This window comes from Ricinus communis, chromosome 5 (assembly GCF_019578655.1).
Source record: "Ricinus communis isolate WT05 ecotype wild-type chromosome 5, ASM1957865v1, whole genome shotgun sequence".
Classification (NCBI taxonomy): Eukaryota; Viridiplantae; Streptophyta; class Magnoliopsida; order Malpighiales; family Euphorbiaceae; genus Ricinus; species Ricinus communis.
The window spans coordinates 4500380-4524715 of NC_063260.1; the positions used below are offsets into that span (position 1 = coordinate 4500380).

Below are 24336 nucleotides of genomic sequence, written 5' to 3' on the forward strand. Positions count from 1 at the left end.
ATTTTAAAAATTACTTTCAAAATAAGCAGGCAAATAGATTTGAAAGAAAATAGTTTATAAAAAATTAAAAAAATTTATATTATTAAATCACGAAAAGTCTAAAATTTGCTATTTTAACACCCAGCAACAATTTCAACACACTTGCTCTTTTAATACAATCAGATGTCTTCTTTGGGAGTTTCGTCAGTCTGTATGTTTAGTATTTTATTATCAGCCGACAAAGAAAAATGCCTATCTTAACCAGCAACCAATTCTAAGGGCAGCCGGAAGGAAATGGAATTATCTCAGTTTTCGTACCTTTGTATGCAAAAATTTAGGTTCTAGCTATTGACATTGGTATATAATGGAAAAGCTATGAAGTCAGTCCATTTGCTTTCAATCAAATATATGAATAAAGAACCAACCTATAATGTTTTAGTAAAATGCATATCTTAGGCATTGAAGAGTTTTCTAAATGGTCCATCCTTCCGATCCTTTGCAGCTTCTGTTAGAGCAAGGAACCTCTTGAAACCTGTTGTAGCAGCACCTCTTCCAAGCGCAGCTGCTCTGGTAAGAACGTCTTCTCGGGAAGCAATAAATCCAAGTGATGCATTTGTTATTGCAGCAGCTGGAGCAGTAGGTCCAACTGATGATGCAATTGAAGGTTGTGTAATTGCTGGTCCATGTTTGTTGAAGTCGTCCAGTATGCTCTGCTGATCCGCTTTTTTAAGCCCCTATGAATGCCCCACAGTTAAAGAAAACAGAAATATGTACAACTACCTAGAGTTCTGTCAAAAGTTCATTCCTAATGTTTCAGAAACCTAAACTTGATCTTCAGAAACATATCATTTAGAACTATTTGATTATTGTAAGATAATTTGGTACTGGACAATAATTTTTCCACTCGAAATATGTTTCTTAGCCTGAGAAATGCTCTAATTATTTCTAAAATGAAGTTTGAGTTGCATAAGAAGAGATGCTGAAAAATTTGAGAATACAATAATTGTTATCTGGCATCTAAATGATTTTATTCTAAATTCAATGAAGGAGATGGAATACAACATGCTTTGATATATATTCACTAAATTCATTCAATAGTTTTGAGAATTCAAGAGAAGGTCACAGCGAGACGAGCTGTTTATCATTATGATAGGTGTCAAGTGGAAGTGCAGTGATGTATGCAGCTGAGGCATCCTAACAGACTGGTAGACTTGAACCTTGCTCCTACATGACCTAAATTCATTCAACCTTTGATATCATCTCAACTTGGGTACTTCCACAAGATGAAATTTCATAGAAAGGCTACATTTTAATTTTTTTTCCAGCAATGATATTTCACTAAAGTTAACTGGTTTTCTATATGCCTACCAGAATAACTAACACAAATTAAGTACATTAAAAGAAACCTAATTCCAAACTACCTTGAGCATCCAGCATGTGCAAAGGTAGCTGAAAATGCTCAACTTACGTATGACACAAATGATGAAGGGTGACACAGATAAGAACAAATGAAAGGGGGAGATGGGCAGGTGAAGCCATGAATGCGAAGAACAATTTCTCCATGCCTATTGTTTGTCTCTCACCTTCATCTAAATATTTTGATCAACTTTGAACATTACCCTTTACCACCGATATAAGTTAATAACAAGAGAGACTTAAGAATGATAATTTTAACTCACAAGTCCTCTAATAGTACCTCCTTTATGGGAAGAAGTGATACTTGATTACCTAATACATAGAGATGTAGCCACCACAAAGCCCCGAATTTAGACAGTGGACTCGAGGCTACGACATTATAGAACAATTTGTGGTCCATTTATAGTCTTAATACATACATGCTATCCAAAAAAATAAATGCCCACCTCGTATTCTATAGCATTATGATGATTCAAGGGTAATATACAGCTTCAATGAATGGGCTGGCTGACTTTGTCTTGCGTCTGATTTGAGTCTTATATACTTCAATTTATTTACAGTGTAAGAGTGATTTTCTATTATTTAATGTTATTATTGAATTTATACGATTTTGACTTGCCATAAAGGTATTTTGTAACTTTTTTTTGCATTGAGAATAAGCAATTTACTTTTGTTGCAAGTCTGTAACTAACAGAAAGTGGTCTGCTATTCTCCGAAAGTTAGTCTTAAGACAAAAGAATACTAAAAGGTTGAAATTTTTTTTTCCCCGTTTTGCTTGTTATAAATGCAAAATGACAGAAAATGAATTGTCAGGAAAAAGAAGTCATGAAACACCAGCAAGAAAATAAGAAGAAAACAAGCAATAACCTCAAGCTCCAGATATGCTGGAACCATGTCTTATACTCAATTTATTTATCGTGCAAGAGTGATTTTCTATTATTTAATCTTATTATTAAATTAAGAAAATTTTGACTTCATACAGAGGCATTATGTAACTTAATTTTGCTTGAGAACAAGCAAATTTACTTTTGTTGCAAATCTGTCACTAACAGAAAGTGGTTGGGTACTGTGAGATTTAGGCTTAGAACATCAGAATACTAAAAGGGTTGGGATTTTTTTCTTTATTTGGCTTGTTCTAAATGCAAAACTGATAGGAAATGAATTGTAGGAAAAGGAAGTCATGAAACACCAGCAAAAAATAGAAGAGAACAAGCAATAACCTTAAGCTCCAGAATACGTTGAAACTCCATTGGTGTTCCCTCTGGTAGCAATGCCCTATATGTATCTGCCACAGAATCAACTGGGGAGAGTATAACCTGTAGAAAGAAATTACTTTTGTCTCAGAAAGGAAAGCCAGTAACAAGAAAGAGAATTTCACCTAAATAGCATAATCAAAACCTTCAAAAGCGCTTCAGCTTTACTCATTTCACGGCTCACAAACTTTGAATAGCTAGCAGCACTTGATGTCTGTTTCAGCAAAAGAATTAAAATGGTTAAAAAAGATTAATTTGGATAGTGAAAAAAAAAAAAAAAGATTTTAAGGAGTACGGGAAACAAAAATCTCGTTGACTGAAGTCTGGAACTTGTTCTTGAAATGTTTGCTTGTAGACAAACTTTACATAGCTTTCCTTGTCCCTCCAATAAAAAATAACTTGCCCACATAATCATTAAAAGAAAATCCAAAATAATCAAATTTAAAATCAAAACCAAGATGTTGGCTTGCTGGGTACAGAATCTTAGATGTGCGGAAATAACATTTGAAGGCCAAATACTATTAGAATCATCTAAATCTTTAATTTCCTGCAACTAAAAACAATTTTCTAAGGGAACAATTTTTCGATCATACTTTATTGCAAATTTCAACTATTCTCATTCCACTTACTGTTGGAGCACTCCACATCACCATAGCCAGCTCTGACCTAGATATCTTTATCTACTCATTTTCTTTTCCAAATAAAAATGTTTTATCTAGTTTTCATAAATGTTTGGGAAGTAACTCCAACTTAGAGATATTGAAAGCTCCATTTAGCGGGTTCGGCATGCTAACTGATTAACAAAATGATAAGCACTATTTTGAACCCTATGCAATTGACAAAAGTGAATCTTATATTAAGAACGAGAGAGGGAGTTAGTAAATTGTATTCCATAATATAATCATGCATAAATGCACAGGTATTAGGGAGCATCAACTCACCTGTCGACCAAGTGAAGGAATCTCTAGAAGAATTGTCTTTACAGCCTGAGTATCTAAAAGCATCTGCAATACCACCATGCCATTTGTTATGTTTCACTTACATGAAACAATCATAAAGAATGATCCTAGGAAAAGGTATATTAAAAGAGTTGTTACTCTATAATGAATTTCAGTCCCTTAGTTATTTGCTTGCTTTTTACAGTGAATAGTAGTACATCGTTTTCAAACTCAACAAAACAAGTGTTCTACATCATGAAAGAGTTTCAAGCCTGAATAATTTAGAAGTAAATATTGATGTTGGAGTTTGTTACTCGGTATACATCAAAAAAGGATGCATGCACCTCTTGAGATTAGAATTCTTTTATTTGGAAATCACACAAAAATGTAGTGCATAGTTAAATATTTTTATGTTTTTACTGGATTCAAAATTGAATTTTATTTTTGCACTTGAGTTAGCCAAATAAACAAATTGCAGGCCAGCAGCACCACGATGATAGTTATCATGAGATCTTCCAAATGGTTACAGGCTTAAAATTGATTTCTTGTTTATATGCAATAAAAAGAATATTCAAATATTTTCAAACAAACATGAACAGATTTTGCAATATGCATGATAATTGCATCCAGACAAGGAACACCTCATGCAACACACTATCTGACTCATGACTGCTTTATACGTAGACGCTCAATTCGACAATCTAAGGGTATCAGATTCAAAGGAGTGTTTCTGAAGTCATATCCTAATAGTCATCAAAGTATACCTTACATTACACGTATTTTGTTTACCCATCAATATCTCTTAGCTAACATAATTTTACAGGAAAGAAGGCAATCAAGTGTCCATACTTGTTGGGCTCCAGTTTCTGATATCTGCTTGCATTTGAAAATGTTGGTATAAAATCGTGGACCAAGTGATGATGCCAGCTACAGAAGGCAATAGAGTACATGAGTTAAAGCACCCATAAGAGTTTCACTCAAATTCCAAAATGCAAGAATGAAATATGTAAAAGTTCTACGACCCTCAAATAATGATGCTAAATATGATATCTACATTAACCATGATAATTGACGTATCGAGAAAGAAAAAAGAAAGCGTATAACAAGTTGGTATGATAACTTTAGGACCAACATTTATAATTGATAGCATCAAGATAGAGAAAAGAAGGTGATCAAACAAGAAATTCGTTCAGCAATTTTAACGACTAGGAAGCAAACATTACTAAAATCCTGTGAAGTCCTGCAACTTTATATAACCAGGATGCAGGAAGCAAAATTACTAAAACCATCTACATAGTCTTTTGCTTTACTAATCCCCCACCAGACCTTCCCATGCCAAAAAATCATCTTTATAATCACCTTGTCCAAAAAGTACTGGAAATGAACAGGAGAAAGAAGGCTTCCGAGTACAGGAGTGCTACTTGTAAGGATCATATTTATGCTATTGACATACCTGCAAGATGATGGATTTAATTAACTTCGTAGAATTTCCACCAGGCACAGTATCCATGATAGAATCTTAACCAAAAAGGTAACTTACTCTGATTGGTCACCAACGCTTTCAAGTGTACCCCATGGAACACGTGTCATTGCAGCCATTTCAGCATCAAATTTAGTTTCCAGGCCATGCACTAGGGTCATTAGTGCTTCTGTTATAAGCCCTGAAAATTCCTCCTGCATATATGCTTAACCTCTGAAGATATGAACAAAAGACTGATATGGCGTAATTAATTGACAATTAGGTTGACAGGAGGGTAAAACCTCAACTGCTGACATATCCACTCCAGCTGCTAAGTGAGGATCAATTATTTTGGATACACTTTCAGCCAATTCACCTGACTGTCAAACATTGAACCAAGTTAAAATTTTGTCGAACTGTATGAACAGTAGCAGAAATGTTCATCCAAAAGCATATAGCCAACTTAGTGATAATGTTTCACCAACAATGCCTTATTAAATGCCCGTGATATCATCAATATAGGAGGACTTCTTCCATGAAGATAAAAAGGCATGGCTAAACACAAAATCCAAATTGCCAGTTATCTAAGAGACTTCTTGTAAGAGTAACAAAGAGGGTACTTTGGAATAAAGCATCTCCCCTGTAATTCTACTAAACTGGCAACCAATTTAGATGCAAATATCTCATGAGAAACCTGGTAAGCTTTTGTAATTCAACCTCTCTTCAAACTCATAATAAAATATAGGGGCAAAAGAGGAATCATAAAGATCATATTCCTTCCAGAAATTCAAACATGGCACACATATATGATATCCCTGATAAAGAAACAACTAACCGTTTTTCGGCAATATTCAGCTGAATTGACGATATAGCAAATTACTCTTTCATCTCTATCAGACATCTGATCAAAATTGTCAACTGATTAGCACATAACAGCAGTCAGCATAAAGGCAGGCCAATTTTTAAGACAACGAGAAAATTATGACAGGCACGATAATACCTTTATTTGTACATCCATGCCGGTGGCAGCTGCAACAAGCCCCAGGCCACCCTTTGGTAGTCTTGCCTTGAGCTTTGCCACATATGCTTTGAGAATTCTTTCAAATACCTAATAACATAAGAGAGGAAAAAGTAAGATTCTTAACATGGTTTATATGCCCGTAGAACAGAGATCAGCCAATCAGCTTCAAGGTCGACTGAGCACATCACATTACATTGTCATTTTTATTTGTAATCAGTTAAGTAGCAACTGCACTGCATCCAAAAACCACTAATAACTACAACAAAATTACTGCTGATGCTGTTCTTACTACTATAATACCATTACCGTCACCACTGAAACCATAACCCTTTTCTATAGAGTAAGAAAAGATACTTTTAAGAGTCTGCAGCCTAAAACTTGAACATGGAATAATTCATTTGCCCAGTTTTTCTTTCTCTATTCCAACAATACTAGTGGTTGCACTGCTATGCTTGTGTTAAAATAGATATTCAGGTCTACTAAAGTAAGTCTAATAAAAGATCAATGTAATGAGGTAATGCCACTACAAGGAAATCCAAATATAAGCAAATATTGAAATGAGTCTGAAATAAGTACCTTAAACAAATTCAATAATGTGTGGCTCTTTGTCAGGGCACTACACCGCTTTAAGCTCCTTTTGATTATAAGAAACAGCTAAAAACACAAAAAGTTACACTGTCATTCCACTGAAGGTATTACAATAAATATCTATAGCTAGACCTGATCACAGTACTCGGTACCCATCAGCCCAAATACCCAGGCTTAAACATGTGCTTTTCCTTTTGACCGGCCCGGCCGGCCTAGATGAGCTGAATTTTATTTTTGTGCAGGATTGAGAACAGCAACTCCTTAAGGTCCAGCCCACTTGATTCAGAAAACACATAAAAAAACTTTTTTCCTTCAGGCCAGGTTTGGGACAGGCTTAGGTGAAAAATGCCAGCCAGGTAATTGAACAGGACTAGATATAAATTCAACAGCATACTTCTCAAACAGACATGCAAGATTGTGGGTTTGGAGAGGAAACATCTCCAATACATTCTGTTAGTTCCACAACATAGAAGAATTCAGCAGCGAACATAATGCACTAATAGACATGGTTATATGGTCAATATGAAGTTCAACAAAAAACTGAAGTGGCAAACAAAAGTCATCTGTAAGTATAAAAGCCTGCAAGACATTCTATACTTGCAAGAATGATGCAGAGCAACCAACTAGGATCAACTCAAATGGCATGCCCAGAGGTAATTTAAGGAGGGGGCATGATCCAATGAATAAGCTCTTCTTCCAAGAGCCGAGTAATAATTATGAAGATGCTGATGACGATGCAAATTAAGATGCCTATTCAGTTTCTTACCTGCATACTACTGGATAAAACATTATTCTGACTGCCCTCCTCTATATCCCATGTCTCCTCCTATAGAAAAGCAATTACAGTTAGTGAAGAAACATAATACTTAATGTACATTTTAGGAGTAATGGACAAGTTATACCTGAACAAGTTTGTCCAGATTTTCCATCAGCGTCTTCTGTTCTAGTTCCACATAAATCGTCAAATGAGGCTCAAAGCAAGATGAAACAATCCCACGAAAGTTGAACTGCAAAATCAATGAGCTCAGATAATAACCTATATATAATATTAGGTCTATAAACAACAATCCTGAAAGTTAAACTGTTAGCAAAATAAAGATAGTAAAAGTCTTATAAAGGGTCACTATCCATGGACAAAGCTAGGATTTCAAAAGAGAGGGAGCCAAAAAAATTTATTTTTAATGTTAAAGAGGGAGTGAAATGAAATTATATGTAAAACTAAAATATAAAGGGAAAAGTTTGAAAATTATGAAAGTTGGGGAGCCAACATGAAAAAAAAAAAAAAAATCTAAAATATATTGGGAAGGCCAACCCTCTACCTCTCTCCACCAACTCTATCATAAGTCAATCTAAAAGTTTTTTAAGCTATGCAGCTAACCTTGAAAAATATTATCAACTCCACATTTCAGTTAAAGCATCTGGGCTATTAGCAAAACGCAATTAATGCCCAAAAGAAAGCACAATGCAGCATGCATGCTCAAGAATCACACATGTCATGCAACTACTTGGTATATTAAATATCATATGCAAGTGAAAATTAAACTATACAAAATAAGAAACATCTACCCCAGCTCCTGGTACTGATAAGTCTTTACTTCCATCTTTCTCCTGTAATCAGAAGTGGCAATTGAGTCAGCAATATAAAAGTTCCGAAAAACTATATTACTAAATCAAGAAGAGTACAATGCATACTTCAATTCCACTTCCTTGATTAGCAGCAAGTTTTCTTTCATACTTCTTTCGTATATCTGAAACATTTTGACTATTACTGTCCCTACCAATTTCTTCAATCTCATTCCCAATCTCTCTACTACTAGTGCCTCCTCCAAATTTTTCTGCCAATTCATCCTCAAATTCTAAAGTTCGTTGTAGTGCCTGCAGACAATTATCAAATGCGTGCAACATCAGTAGAGGTGAAACTGGCCAGCAGAAATCAAAGAATTCTTGAGCAAGAAAGCTAATAATTACAAACAATCATATATGGTTACTATTGCCAAAATAATAGAGGCTATAGCACAATGACCTCCATTATTACTCGGTTTCAGCCTTAGTAGAAACAGCTAGCAATCACTCGAAAGATATCCCAAAACCCAAGAGGAGCACTGTGCAAACTACTGCAAGGGATTCCCCTAAAGTACAAATATACAGAACATACTTAACAGATAAGATGAGCTAGAGAAAACAGAACTGATGATGGTCGGACCAATTAAATTGCAGGAAAATCAAATTACATACAGATCCCAAAGGGCACGAGTTAAAGTGGTGAAACAATATCATCCATTTTATGGCCAAACAGATGGGCCCAAACCCAGATAATTAAATGTAGCCTCAACAAATTTGACATGTAAACAAAACTTCAAACTACTTTAAGATCTATAATTGCATTGCAAGTTTACTACTGATTCTGAAGTAGAAATACACAAAAAAAAGAAAAGAGATAATTAAATAGCAACAACAACAATAATGAAAGATTTCAGAGAGCCTTACCAATAACAATGTTCCAACATCTGGCTTTTCTTTGAGATTGTCAAGTATTCCTTCCAGTTGTTTCCTGGAAATGCAAACTATGTCATACTTTTAACATATATACCATATTATCCTATCGAGATTCAGTTTTCATGATCCTTTGAAAATATAACCTCAGATCCTAACTAGATGGTGCATACTTTTTGTCCTTCTAATCCTTCTCTGGACATTAGACAAATATGCTGAACTTAATAATACAGCTACATAGTTGCAGTTCTTTTGGGCCTATACGAGTTGGTGAGCAACTGAAATATTATGAGTCTACAGAATAAATTTAACAACGTCAACAAACTGTACAGTTATGAAGCAGATACATTTTCACTTTGGGATTATACGTCATAATATTATATATGCAGGTTGCATCAGGGGAATAGATTGGTCTCCTATTAATTTCCATATGCAAACCAGGAGGTTAAAACCTCACTTTAAGAACTCAAAGTTCCCTCATTTCCAGCTTCTTCTGTAACAAGCCAAACACAAGCAGGACTAACTTATTAGAGGAATAGCATGACGCAGCACATACAGGCCATTAACCCCTGTAACTTGTCATAATCAATTTGAAATGGCATATGCATTTACACATTTAGTCACTATTTTTTTTCCAATATTTATTAAAATTTAATCTTGAAATTTATTAAGAAGCACATCCCATAAAATGGTAAGAACATGCAAAAAAATACAATTGATAATTTATTAAGCAGTTAATTAAAAGAGTCAACTTATATAATTTAATAGTTGGATGATTAACCTAGGCATGTTCATGGGTTGGTCCATTTTGGTTACCCTGAGGTCCTAGAGACTGAGACCTTAACAAGTCCCCATATCCAGTTCAGTTCTAGACTGGTTCCACTACAGGCCAAGCCCTATTTCCAGTTCCCAAAAGAATTGTATTTACTTAATATTTTAAAAGTAAAAAAGTCCAAATTAATATTCTTTACAAATACTATGGTTTGACGCCAAAGAAACTCAAAACCTACCTCGTCTTCTTACAGAATTGGATACAAAGCCGATAAGGAACATGCCAAGACAAAGGGAAGATCTTCCATATCTCCTCATTTGTTCTTATTCGACGCTTTATCCATGCATATCTTCGTTCTGTTTTATCCAGCTTAGCTAGCTCTATAATATAGAAAAAGCTGAAATTTCATAAGAAAGCTCATGCACTAAGATAATAAATAAAGCTCCTGTCCCAAAATTATACATATGAAAACAAATGAAACAATTTAAAACTAAATAAAGCAAGTAGTACAAACCAGCTCCTTCAAAGATTTGTTCATATGAAGTAAGCTCCCTACTGCAAAAATTATTTACCAACTCTTCTCTCACAGATGGCTCCAAAGCATCAACGACCAAACATGCATCAGATAAGTGCTGCAGTAAATTATTTTCCTCTGTCTCTTTCCCAGTACCTAAGCTGAGAAAAAAAAAATTAAGGAAAAAAGTGAAAAAGAAAGAAAGGCACTGAGTCATATCACTTATTTGAAACAAATATGGGATAATTAAAAAGAAAAGTAAGTTGTTGCAACTAAGTAAATATCTTGGACGGATCATTTATCCATCCCACCAAAGAAGCTTGTCAAACATGACAAAAAAATGGCGTCAAACATGAAAAAAAATGATGGAGTTACTAGCAATAGAAAATATAGATATGCTCTCCCTTCCAACATCAGCTTTCACATAAGCACTCTCAGTCTCCCTTCCTGCTTTTTCATCGTTCTTTTGCTAGAAAACTCCAGTGGAAGTTTCAAGTAATAAATAAAGTGGCCATAGATGAGTCACATGTAAAAGACAGTTGTCCAAAGGAGAAAATTAAGAAGATTGTAATTCTAATATAAACTCTTGAAAAGATAAGAACATTCATGTTTAGGTACGCACATGGCAAAATTTGACTAGAAAAACAAACATGATCACTAAAGAGCGTGAACATACATCAAAATACATATTTTGGCATCTGAATTTCAGCTTTAATGCTTAACTAGACTATTTATTCAAATGAAAACAGAAAAACCATCTAGCACTGGATTCATTTAAAATTTAAACCCAATTCTATATATGATCTCTTTCATACTTGTATTACTACATCCAAGACTAATTACCAATTCCCACATTTGAGGTCCCATAAAAGACGAGGTCCCATTCTGATGGTAAAGCATCCAAAACTTCTACTAAAGGCAGCACAGAAAAGCCTCATTTTCTAAAGACTTTATCACCAAAAAACCCCCAAAAGAAAAATCAACTAAACAAGGTCAAAATGTGAAAAAAGAAAATGAATTCTTAAGCCAAGTTGCCTTCATTCAAATAAAGAAGTTGATTTGATTCATACTGAACTTCCACATCACAAAATACAAAGATTCAATGAGGATAGATTATAGAACAGACAGGAGGTAGCTCTCGTGACAGAAAGCTAATGATATCTAGATAGGGTGTTTCTCTTTTCTTCTCTTTCATGTTTAAACACAGGCATATAATGACACCTCAGAACATAAACCTTTTTCATGGGCGTGGAGGAAAGGAGTGAACTCCAACTACAAGACCTGCTTGAGAAAAGCACTTCTCTATATTCATATTTTCCTCACCTTTCGTTTTTGTCTTTTAGGGGAAGGGTTTGGCTGTTGAAACCATTAACCTACCTGCAATTACCTGAAGATCGAAAATATACCACTGAGCTAAACCCAATTGGTAAATTCTCAATACCTCTAATTACAGAATTTTCATAAACTCAAAATTTTTTATGATTTACAGAACTATGCAACCCAAAATCTTTGAAGCAGAGAAAGAGAATCCATATAGACGAATCCAATTAACTTGGTATTAAGGCTTAGTTGAGTTTAGAAGCGGAAATTAGAAGTGATTAAATGGAATTTGATGATGATAGTGAAGACAATATTGAGCTTAATAATGATACATTGTGCTTTGATAATGAACAAGTGTTTTAAGAATTATAGCTTTAGTCTAGCATTACTAGGATTAGGAACCTTATATATTTTGGATTTAAAACCTTTATTGTTAAAGTTTAATGTGTTTTTTTGTCATGCCTTTGTGTTTTAAGTATTAATTGCTTTTCTTGTTAGTTTTTTTTTTTTTAAACTTTTACTATTACTGCACCTTGTGTCTATCTTACGCGTGGCTGTGCCTTGAACTTAAACTCCAAGACTCCTTTGCGCCTTTATTAACTATGTATGTAACCAAGGTAATAGTAGAATAGATGCCAATTTATATAAACCCGAAGCTCCTGCTTTACCTGAATATGCACCAATGGAGCTAATCCCAATTGGTAAATTATGATTTCCCTCCGATTTCTCGATTTGTCATAAAACCTCACAATGTATATGATTATAGAACTATATAGACAAAGGCAATAGCATTGGATATTCCAATTGTCCTTTCAAGAATTCAACATATTAAAGTCGGGGAATTGTTCCCAAAATTACCAAATGTAGGGGGGGAGGAGGGACATTGCTTATGGGACATCAATAATTGCTTATTCTGAGGCCATTGAACTACCATACAAAGAACACTTTTATCAATTATACACATATTCTCATTAAGTTACGGAAATATACATATTCCACCAGAAAGAATAGAAAGAATGAGCAAGGCATCCAAATAATAAGAATTTATAAAAAAAAAAAGTTACTAAGAATAAAACTAAAAGTGACCTTATAGCTTTTAATGGAAACGATATAGTGGTCACAAACAAAGTGATGCAAACAAGAAAAACTTTAAGAAAAGCAAAATTCAAAGAATCAAGAGGTTTAGAATTTTGGTCTAATATTTACAATTTCAATATCCAAAGAAAATTTTGTAATTTCTAGCTTTGCTAGAACAATAGCTGCACTTTATTTTAAGAGTATTTATTTTGTTTTCAGTCTGATTTAGGAGTTTTACTGGTATGCTATTTCCTACTTAGTATTAGTTGTAATTTTTCTAATTTAGGATTCCTAATCCAAGTAGTGTTAGGATTAGTTTAGTCTATATGTACCTAGGCTTGTAATAGTTGAGGATATAAATTTCAGTTCAATAAAAATTAAAGCGATGTTGCTATTTTGAATTGTGTGATTCAGTTCTTCCCTAGGTGTGATTCTGAAGGAACCTTTTGTTAGGTGTGATTCTCAAGAGCTTTTAGGTGATTCTTAGAAGTTTTTTCTATCTTTTCTTTGCTCATTAAAGTATCGTATCTCAGCTCCTGTCATAAACATCAAATTTCAACCTTTAACTTCTATGTTTTACACAAATTTACATATAGAACAGCTTACTCTAAATCTGTTCTACATCACAAAGGACATACCTTGAGAAATCAGAAAATACATGCGACTTGAGTATTTGTTTAATATTTTTGAACTTCTCTCTGAGCTCTGTAATCTTTGGTATATCCCTATAGGCTTCAAAATGGCTGCATAATTGGTTTACAGCCTGCAATACATCATGAATCATTGAATGATAAAGCAGTTTTCCAATAATGTCCATAGTTGATAGAAAAAGATAAAAATGCAATCCAATTAGCTAGAACCGATATTCTAGGTAGATATTAGCATTTTTCTTGTAACTTCTTCCAAATATAAGTAAGGATATATTTTATAGTTAAAAGAGAAGAAGATATTCTGGTAGAAACAGGAAAAATATGAAAACTAGATATATGCATTAATCAATTGAATAGAAGACATAGTAATTCAACAGGTAACGACCACAAATTCTCAGAAGTTTTAAGTGTAATTTCAATAAATACCCATTCCACAGCAGAGAAAATCCAATCTGACACTATCACTAAAAGATATGTGAACGATAGGGGCCTGATTTCTGTACTGAGATTAAAAGTTGAGAACAAACTTTAACAATGTACCTTTAGAATGAGATGATACTTAGATATATCTACTGCATGTAGCTTGTTCAAATATTACATTCCACTAGTGGCTCTCTAATTCACATATGTACATCCAGTAATACTGAAGTTTCAGAGAAACATAAAGCTCTTCTCTGAAATGTCCAATAAGTAGAAGAACAAAATGTATTGATGAAAGTTATTTACAAATGCCCTAACATAATTACTTGTTCAAGGCTAACAGAGAAACAAAAAGAATAAAACAGGACAACCAAGCCACAAACTGCACTTAGCTTCCAACTAAAAGCACTATAGATGAATATAATGCACCACTTAATCGTGAAACTTTATAAATTGCAGTCAATCACTATGTACCTCCAACTGAGCAGCTGCCTCCTTATATTGCCGTTTAGAAGCCATTAACTGAAGCTGCTCAACGGCAGACACTGCCATAACAAAGAGGCAAATTATGGAAATTTATACACAAAAATATCCATTTAAAACACAAAAGTCAAATTTTACGAGTCTCATGTACCAAGGCTGGACTACTGCCATAGAAACTGCAGAAATAGAACTAAGGGTGAAACTCAAACAATATTATGAAATCCTATTTCTTGGCTTTATACGAATTCATCTCATAATAACAGTTCCACAATCCAAAATATTGCTTTCAGGCTTGGCAAATGAACTATTCAAAAAGGCCTATTTTCATACCTAGAAGTAAAAGAAATGAAGGCTGTATGGCACCAAGGATGCACACCAAGCAATACATGAAGATAATTACTAACCCAACATGGTAAGACGGTGAAGAGCAGTAATAGTGGTTGTTATATGCTTCTTTGCAAAGTCCAACTTCTTAATGTCACGGCATATTTCCTGAACCATGGTCTCACTCTGCTCAGCTTTGGTTTTTATTTCTCTTATCTTGTACATGAGTTCCTGCTTTCCAGGAAAACAAAGTCAATTCATTCACTAAGGAATAGCCCTTGGGAAACATAGATTTCATGGGCAGACAGAAGCACTAAGATCAACCATGAAAGTCATAATGCTAATAACAAAGTTTTTACGATTTCCATGTCACAAATTGAATAATAATAACAAAAGAAAATGAATCTAACAAGCTCACCTCTACAGCATGTGTAGCAGCAGCAAGATCTTCCTTGGCTTTAGTTCTGGAATTGCTCTGTAAACAAAATAGCAAAGCCAACAAACTTTGAAAATAAATGTCCATATAGAAATGGGTATGCAGTGGTTAGAAATTGTACTCGTACAAGGCACAAGCACATTTCTACTGCTTTTCTTTTTTAAATTGCTCCTGGTTAGGAACAAATAATTTGCAAGAATTCCAATCAATTGAAATCTTGCAAAATGACAGTTTTGATATGATTTCATTTCTTTCAAAATGCTTTGTTCTTTTAAGTTGAAAGAATTGAGTTCGAGCAATTATGAACTTTCCAAACATGAGAATTAATTAAATAGATATCATCTCAAGTCATTTCTATAATTTGCAGACTTTCCAATAAGAGGAAAGTGAGAATTAAAACTTCATTATAAAGCAAAGTAACATAGAATTAGATAATAAAAAGGAAAAGATGACAGACCTGTTGACGAACAGCAGCTAGTATTCCAGCATCAACACGGCGAATTTCACTGTGTATTTTTTGCATAAGTGGCTCAACTCCAGACAATGATGCCTCTGTCACATCATCAATACCATACTTTCATAATGCAGCATCATCACAATAAAAACATACATTACTGTTCCGAAAAAGTTCCAACTATATGAAAAGATATATCCAGGACAAAAATTAACCTACTCCAACTGATGCAAAAAGTACGCTAAAAAATCAATTAGAGAATGCAATAATCGAAACAAGATCACAAAAAAGGCAAAGAGAAGTGACCTGTTGGGAACATCTGATTGATGTACTCAAATGCGCTTGATTTATCCATTGAAATTGAAGGATTTTATAAATGTTAAGCTATTTTTGAAGGATTTATCAATCTTTGATACACCCACCTCCGTAAATTAGATCGGAATACTGAATTGATTGATGTGATTTTGGTGGCACCGATCATAGCATGGGTGTTTTTTTTTTCCTTTTGCTTGATGAATGTATCAGTGATTTCTAAGCCCAGCCCATATCTGTTTAAACCCACCCGAGAAAAAAACACAATTGGTGTAATTACTATTTGTCTGTTCTAATTCTTCATATTATACAAATTATTTTTTAATATTTAAAATTAATATTTTCTACTATTTTATTTTGTAAGCTTATCCTAAAAGTTATTCCCTCAAATTGTTGTCAAACAATGTTAACTAAGTTTAGTTTTATATAATTTATTTCTATTAATCGATAAATTATCTCTAATAGTTTATTTATTTACTAAAAATTTCCACATCTTTTAATAAAATAATTATTATCTATTTTATTTAAAATCAAAACAGTTAAAAAACTAAATTGATAAAAAAATTCAACTAATAACAAATTAGTTTAGTCTATATACCTAGCTTCGTAAGAGTTTATTTTTAGTTAGTTTGATTTTAGTTTAATAAAGTTATAGTCATTAAATTTATTATTAAATATGAGACTTATTTAAAGTTATTTTTTATTAAATTAATAAAAAATTATTTTTAATAAAAATAAATTTAGTGTCTATACAAAAAATTACTTAATATTTAACAAGAAGGATTTTTTAGTATAAAATTATAAAATAAAATGAAGAAATTATGTACATTTTAAATGCTAAGGGTAATTAGTGCAATATAAAAAAAAAGAGATATATAGTAATTACCCTAAAAGAAATACCATAAAATTAATTGAGTGTTTAGTTTGTTGATAAAAAGATATGAATGTTTGATTTAGATGTTTTAAATAGCGAATAATTATTTTTACTCAATGATTAAATTAAAGCATCTAGTAAGATTTAATAATCAACAATTGATAGTTGATTTAATACCAATTAATTACTCATTCTATCAATTCTATTTTAAAAAATTTTATTAGTTAATAGTTTATATGATTATTTTATTTATTTTGATAATATTATCCTTATAAAAAGATAGTTCAAAATAACTTATTTTAAATTGATTATATATAATTATTTTTTTAAATTTATGATAAATAACTTTTGTTTTTAAATCATAACTAATTGAACTATAAGATTAGGATGCACAGGTTGAGCGTTGCTAATGACATTATTGTACATCAAGAGTATAGAGATTTCTTTTTTGTTTAAGAATCTTGATTTGTCTTAATATATTTATAGGGTATGTTAGAGCTTAATAGTGTTGGATAATGATAAACTATATATCTATAGTAATGCAATAAAATAGAAGATATTATGTTATGATAATATTAAATTGTTTGGGTTATATTGAATGTCTATCGTTACGTCTATGGATAGATTTCCTTATGTAAATAGAATTCTATCTTTCTAACCCTTTACATATATAAATAGGTGTTACAATCAACGAAATATACATACATACACACATATACACATCCAGTAAAATTGTTTTATTTTCTCTTTATTTCTTTGTTCTTGTTCTCAATTTTACAACATTCTTGTTATTGTTCTTTGTTTTACAATATGTTATCAGCATGATTGCTTACACAAGATTCAAGCACGATCTTATTCTACAATATTATTTGTGATTGCTACCTAATTTGGATAGCGTAGCTTGTGGTTTGCTATAACCCAGCTAAGATGAAAAAAGAATAATAATTTGAAGAAACAAGATTCAAGACTCAAAGTAAAGTTGATGCTTTCATTTTTAATAAAACATGATATCACATTATTATAGTAAAATTTTATTTTGGCTATTTTATGATATTTGTTTCTTGAGGGATGCTATAATCTTAACTATTTTAGTCCATATACATTTCTTTTATATGCATATCAAAATTAATATTATTATTATTTCATGTAATATAGTTAACACATATTTTATAGAGATATTTTTTAATGTTAGTTAATGTTAACTCTAATTCTTAAAGAACTATTGTTGTATGTAGTTCCTCAAGAACTTATATTATAAATTTTAGTTCCTAGAGAACTAGTATTGATTTTAGTTCGTGAAGCACTAATTAAATAAATAACTAAGGTTTAAACTTTTGAAAAATTTTGATCCTATGTTCTTGAAAAACTAAGTAATTTGAAATCTAATATAATTATTTATTAAGGAATTAATATTTTATGTTCTTGAAAAACTAAATATATTAGTCTCTAAAAGAATTATTTATCATGGATATTAGATGTCGAAATATATCTGGATGCTACGAGTCTTGAAAACATAATCAAAGATGGAAATCAAGAATATCAATAAAATCGCGTCAAGATGATGATTTTTTCTTCGTTATCATCTTTTTGAAATACTGAAACTTGAATATTTGACAGTTAAAGATTCATTGATTTTTTTAAAAAAATTGAAAGAAAGATATGACCATTATAAATCAATCATCATTCCAAATGCCCGTTATGAATGGATGTATTTATGATTTCAAGACTTTAATTGTAAGAATATGATTTTGCAGTTATCAGAATTAGTTCTAAATTGAAATTATATGGAGAAAATATTATTGATCATGATATGTTAGAGAAGACATTTACTACTCAAATATGCTCATGCAGTAGCAATATCGAAAAAAAAGTCTCAGAAAATATTTTGAATTAATTTCATTTCTTAGTGCTGAGAAAAATAATGCGCTCTTATTGAAAAGTCATGAAAACTGTTCAACTGATTCTGCTCCATTCTCTGAAGTGAATGAGACAGCATATAACAATGTTAGGCATGGACGAGGAAAAGGACGAAACAATAATTGTAGTCAATGATGTGACTGAAACTATGACCGAAATTATAATAACAACAATAGTAGTGTTAAAAGCAATAATGCATATATCCACAAGAAGTGAAAAAATCGTGAAGAGAATAATGGAGCAAAGCAAAATTTAAAAATCAATAATATCGATGTGGCATAAAAGGACATTGGTCTCGTACTTGTTGTACACCAAAACATCTTATCGATCTATATCAAGAGTCATTGAAGAAGAAAAGCAACAATATAGAAGCAAAATCGACAGATTTATTTACAAAAGCACTCCTTACAACAATATTTGAGAAGTTGGTGAACAAAATTGGTATGCGCTGACTAAAAGATCTTTATTAGAAGTCGTGTTTTCATGAATAAGAAATTTTGATGCACTATACTCTTTTTCCCTTAGCTTGAATTTTGTTTCATTGGATTTTCTAGCAAGGTTTTTAATAAAGCAGTGTTATGGCGCAAGCTTCTACATGAATAATGCACTCTTTTTCCTTTACTAAGATTTTTTCCAACAAAATTTTTCTGAGTAAGGTTTTAACGATGCATATTCTTTATAATAAACATCTAAGAGGGAGTGTTATGATAATATTAGAGTATTTGAGTTATATTGGATGTCTATTATTATGTTTATGGATAGATTTCTTTATGTAAATAGAATTATATCTTTGTAACCATTTACACCTATAAATAGGTGTTACAATCAATGAAATATACACACATATATACCTACACATACATAAAAATTACTCTCTCTTCTCTTTTTATTTTCTTGTTCTTGTTCTTTATTTTATAATAAAACAGTGTTTTCCAAATCAATTTTATTAAAGTGAATTACCAATTGATTTTTTTTCTATTCAGAATCAAGCCATCGAAAATGACGTCGGAGCATTTATACTTTTTCATCATGCAGATTTCATCTATTAACATTACAACTTCTGTATATTTACTTTTTTGCACTTATGGACAAGAAACTTAGGAACTAAATAGTGTGCATAAAGGGATGTTAGTATCATTTTCACTTCAAAGAAATAGTACATCCACTACATGTAGGCTTGTTCACATGTCCTCCCTTTATACCCATGTATCCTCCATTCAATCTAAAAATAAAGTTGCCAGCAATGCTAGTTACGAGTGTATGACTGACATTTCTTTCATATTTAAAAATGGATGATTTACATTTTTAGCTTCTATTGTTCAAATTATACATGAACAATATTCTAATATCTATCAACACAATTAGTTGCATATCATTTGTTAACATTTATATGAAATTGCGTATTAGAATATTATTTATGTGTAAATTGGATCGTAAAAATGGATTAATTAATATTTATTATGGATTCCGTTAATATTTTTAATTTTAAACTACTAATAGAATAATTAAGTTAAAAAATATTAAAAATACCTAAATTTGCATATATTATATACATTGTATATATAAAAATATTATGAATATACTAATAATTTTATTTAATTTTTTTAGCTAATTTTTATGTAAATTTATGATTAAATTATTTATGTGATAATAATGATAGTACTAATAATAATGAATATAACAAAATAGATTAAAAATCTAACCGACCAATAAAAAGTTAAGTAAGATAGTTATCGAGTATAAATGGCTAAATTTATGAAGTTGCTAGATAGTTTGCATAACGGATCATAAACAACCTTATTTTGGTTATAACTCTTTTTATTTTTGTTGTTTTTATAGAAATAAAATCTTAAAATTACTATAAAAATAATAGATAAGTTCAATAATGAAAACATCAATTTTATTAATTTATATTTTAAATAAAACTATTAATATTTACAATTAATTTATTTCGAACAATATCATGTTTTAAAAGCCTTTTTACAATAATGTTTCATCAACGTCAGCCACAAAGTATAATGATTAAGTTTATATGGATTTAAACACATAAACTATTAGGTAAACTACAATTTAGTTTTATAAGTGATAGTGATGTTTACAAAAGAACATCTTTTTCCTTATTTGATGTGTTATCCTCATTTTGCTAAAACAAAAAAAAAAATGTTAAGAAAGTATATAGCTTTCGAATAAGGAAAAAGTGATAGGCATAAAAATTCATGCAATACATTGTCGTTTTTGTGGACTTTTGGCTTGCGAGAAAGGACTGCAAAGTAATTCGATTTGCTAAAATTGATTTGAGGAACACTATTGTATGACCAGAAAAGTCATTGCACAACAAAGCTTAAAAATACCTTAATATTACTACCTCTTCAAGTTTACATATATATATAGTTATACTTCTCCAAAGATCGAACCAATTTATAAGTTATCCATAACTTTTTTTGAAATATAAATTATTCAAAACGATAACAAAGATATTCAAAATTAATTTAATATTAATTTTTTGAAATATAAATTACTCAAATTTATAACAATACAATAAAGAATAAAATACTAAGGACAATGTTTCAAAATTAATTTGGCTAAATTAAAATACCAAATTACCCTTCTCTATCCAGCAACTAGTCATATAAAATGACATCCGATGATTTGGATTTTTTTGTCTACATAACAAGTCTGTTCACACCTACTCAAAATTAATTTAATATTAATTTTGTGAAATTTAAATTACTCAAATTTATAGCAATGCAATAAAGAATAAAACACTAGGAATAATGTTTTAAAATCAATTTGGCAAAATTTAAATACCAAATTACCTTTCTCTATCTAGTAACTAGTCATATAAAACGACATCCAACGATTTGAATTTTTTTATCGACATAACAAGTCTGTTCACATCACGTCGTACTAATATGCACATGCAAAAATGATCATTTACATGACCAAATAATGCACCTAAAAGACTTGTATTATCTTTTATATGAATTATAATAATGAGAGTATCATATGTGGACCCTATTTTTAATGATATTTGTGTACCGTTATAACTATAACAATTTGCCCTTTTAACTTGAAGTCAATACACAATTAGTTTAGATTTTAATTTCTAGCCAACTTACCTAGCAAGTTAGCAAAAATAATTAATTCAACCCAATCAAAAGACGTACTCAATGTAAGAAGTTCAATTTAGTCCTTGAACTTCATAAGTCATTCATATTATTTAACAAAAATAATTAGATAATATTTTAAATTAAATAATATTATTTAACTCTTGACAAGTTAATAATGTAACGGACTCAAAAATGTTTGAAGTCCGAATAGTATAGATTTTCTTATTATAAATAGATGTACATTAGAAGGAAGAGGATATAACTTGAATGCTTGAACTATCTTCCCTACTATCTCTCTTTGTAAAATCTTCTTTCAATAAAAGTTTAAATTATTTACTTATCTTCTATTTTACTTATATCTTTTATCTTCTAAAACACTAGGAATAATGTTTTAAAATCAATTTGGCAAAATTTAAATACCAAATTACCTTTCTCTATCTAGTAACTAGTCATATAAAACGACATCCAACGATTTGAATTTTTTTATCGACATAACAAGTCTGTTCACATCACGTCGTACTAATATGCACATGCAAAAATGATCATTTACATGACCAAATAATGCACCTAAAAGACTTGTATTATCTTTTATATGAATTATAATAATGAGAGTATCATATGTGGACCCTATTTTTAATGATATTTGTGTACCGTTATAACTATAACAATTTGCCCTTTTAACTTGAAGTCAATACACAATTAGTTTAGATTTTAATTTCTAGCCAACTTACCTAGCAAGTTAGCAAAAATAATTAATTCAACCCAATCAAAAGACGTACTCAATGTAAGAAGTTCAATTTAGTCCTTGAACTTCATAAGTCATTCATATTATTTAACAAAAATAATTAGATAATATTTTAAATTAAATAATATTATTTAACTCATATAAAATTATGCTTTTATAAAAATAAAATAAAAATCTTATATTTTAGTAATATTTAATCTTAGTTTCTAATAAAATGATCATATAAATAATATAAAAAATTAGATAAAATATTTCAAATAAGTGTTAACAATATTAAATTAAATAATTTTATACATGTTCGGTGTTTCCTCGAGTCAAGATCTAGACCACATTTGAGGTTGAGAAATTATTAAGGTATTATTTTTCTTAGAAGCTAAATATCACTAAAATATAAGATTTTGTTCTAAATTTATAAAAGCATAATATTATAAGAGTTTGTAATAATATTTAATTTAAATTTTAAATTAAAATATTACTTAATTATTTTTATCAGATAATTAGAGTAAATTATTTAATTTTAAATAATTTTACTCTAACTCTCTAAAAAGTTACTTTTATAAAATTTGACATTTATGATGAAGTTCAATAAACATTTTGTATTGGCTAGTAATTTAATTAGAGTGGATTGGCCACTTTGCCAAGTTGATGGTAAATTGGCTAGAAAATTAAAATATAATCTAATTGCCTATTGGCTCCAAGTTCAAAGGGCAAATTGCCATTTTAGCTCTATTATACTTCAATATGCTTCAACTATTAACTCTCCATAATAAGTAATATATTTTTCTTTAGTATAGGTACAAAATTAATGACATTATGGAGGATGATACATATTCAACAACATTTCTAAAAATTTGGATGAGCAGCTAGTGATTTAATTGGTTTTTTACTAAATAATTTATCTCAAGGTTGTAAAAGATAAGTTTGTATTCCTACCATTGATGAGCAAAATATTTGACATGCAAAATATCTTTTTGAGTTATGTTAATAATATAACTGATGATCCATATAATTTATCATTCAAAGTAATCTATATTTTTAAAGATGAAATCCCATCCTAGTTGTCTACCATTAATAAAATGAATATTCTCACTGGTAGTTCGCTATTTCGAATATCATTGACAGTATTAATAAGGCAAAAAACCTCGTAGTGACTTGAATTTTTGTTAAAATAAAGATAATTAAATTAACAATGACAAAATAGTTATAATAATGTCTGGTGAAGAATTACAACTTGATCTTTTTTCTGAAGGCTCACAGGCAAAAAAGAGATGTACTAGGTAACAATTTGAACATGAAATACCTTATAGCAACCAAGAGGAGGGGGTGAATTTGTTGTTTACAAAAATCAATTTCAACTAAAAACTTTTGCTTTGAAAAGATTAAGTATTAAAATCAATATTAGCGGAAGCAATTAACCAAAGCACTTAACCAATCTAATATGAGAATGTAAGTAATAAGATAAACATAAGTAAAATAAAAAGAGCTTAGGAAAGAGAAAATCAAACTCAAGAGTTTATAGTGGTTTGGCCAACTCCTTGCCTATATCCATTCCTTAAGCTTAACTTGAGATTTTCACTATCAATAATCCTTTTATGGGTGTAAGATCAAACCCAAGTGTTTATGTAAGATCAAACCCAAGTGTTTCTAAGCTCACACTCAAACTTCTTATAAGTGTTTCAATGGTAACATTCAAATCCAAGTGTTTTCTATGGATAACACTCTAATCCAAGTGTTTTCTCAAGGCTCACACTCTAACCCAATCTAAGATTTTCAATCTTAGT

At 30.8% G+C, this 24336-nt stretch overlaps 1 protein-coding gene across 1 annotated transcript; it reads right to left on the reverse strand.

Moving 5' to 3' along the window:
• Nucleotides 1-236: 236 nt before the first annotated feature.
• Nucleotides 237-16110, reverse strand: LOC8275742 (vacuolar protein sorting-associated protein 53 A). Its single transcript, XM_002532491.4, has 24 exons — nt 15904-16110; nt 15601-15695; nt 15126-15182; nt 14788-14938; nt 14375-14445; nt 13469-13593; nt 10434-10594; nt 10158-10299; nt 9142-9205; nt 8347-8529; nt 8221-8262; nt 7557-7661; nt 7421-7480; nt 6643-6720; nt 6046-6153; nt 5881-5946; nt 5348-5425; nt 5127-5260; nt 4946-5039; nt 4436-4513; nt 3590-3652; nt 2794-2862; nt 2616-2711; nt 237-713 (listed from the first exon to the last, which is right to left on the reverse strand). Exons 1-24 carry the CDS (start codon nt 15950-15952, stop codon nt 432-434), a joined length of 2451 nt encoding a protein of 816 aa, XP_002532537.1. The 5' UTR covers nt 15953-16110; the 3' UTR covers nt 237-431.
• Nucleotides 16111-24336: the final 8226 nt, after the last annotated feature.

Excerpts from the sequence above, each read along its gene's own strand:
- LOC8275742 (XM_002532491.4), bottom strand. The coding sequence starts at position 15,952 with ATGGATAAATCAAGCGCATTTGAGTACATCAATCAGATGTTCCCAACA. Across the intron at positions 8,263-8,346 it reads ATCAAGGAAGTGGAATTGAA|GAGAAAGATGGAAGTAAAGA; the intron begins GTATGCATTGTA and ends TTCTGATTACAG. Across the intron at positions 714-2,615 it reads AACGTATTCTGGAGCTTAAG|GGGCTTAAAAAAGCGGATCA; the intron begins GTTATTGCTTGT and ends GGGCATTCATAG.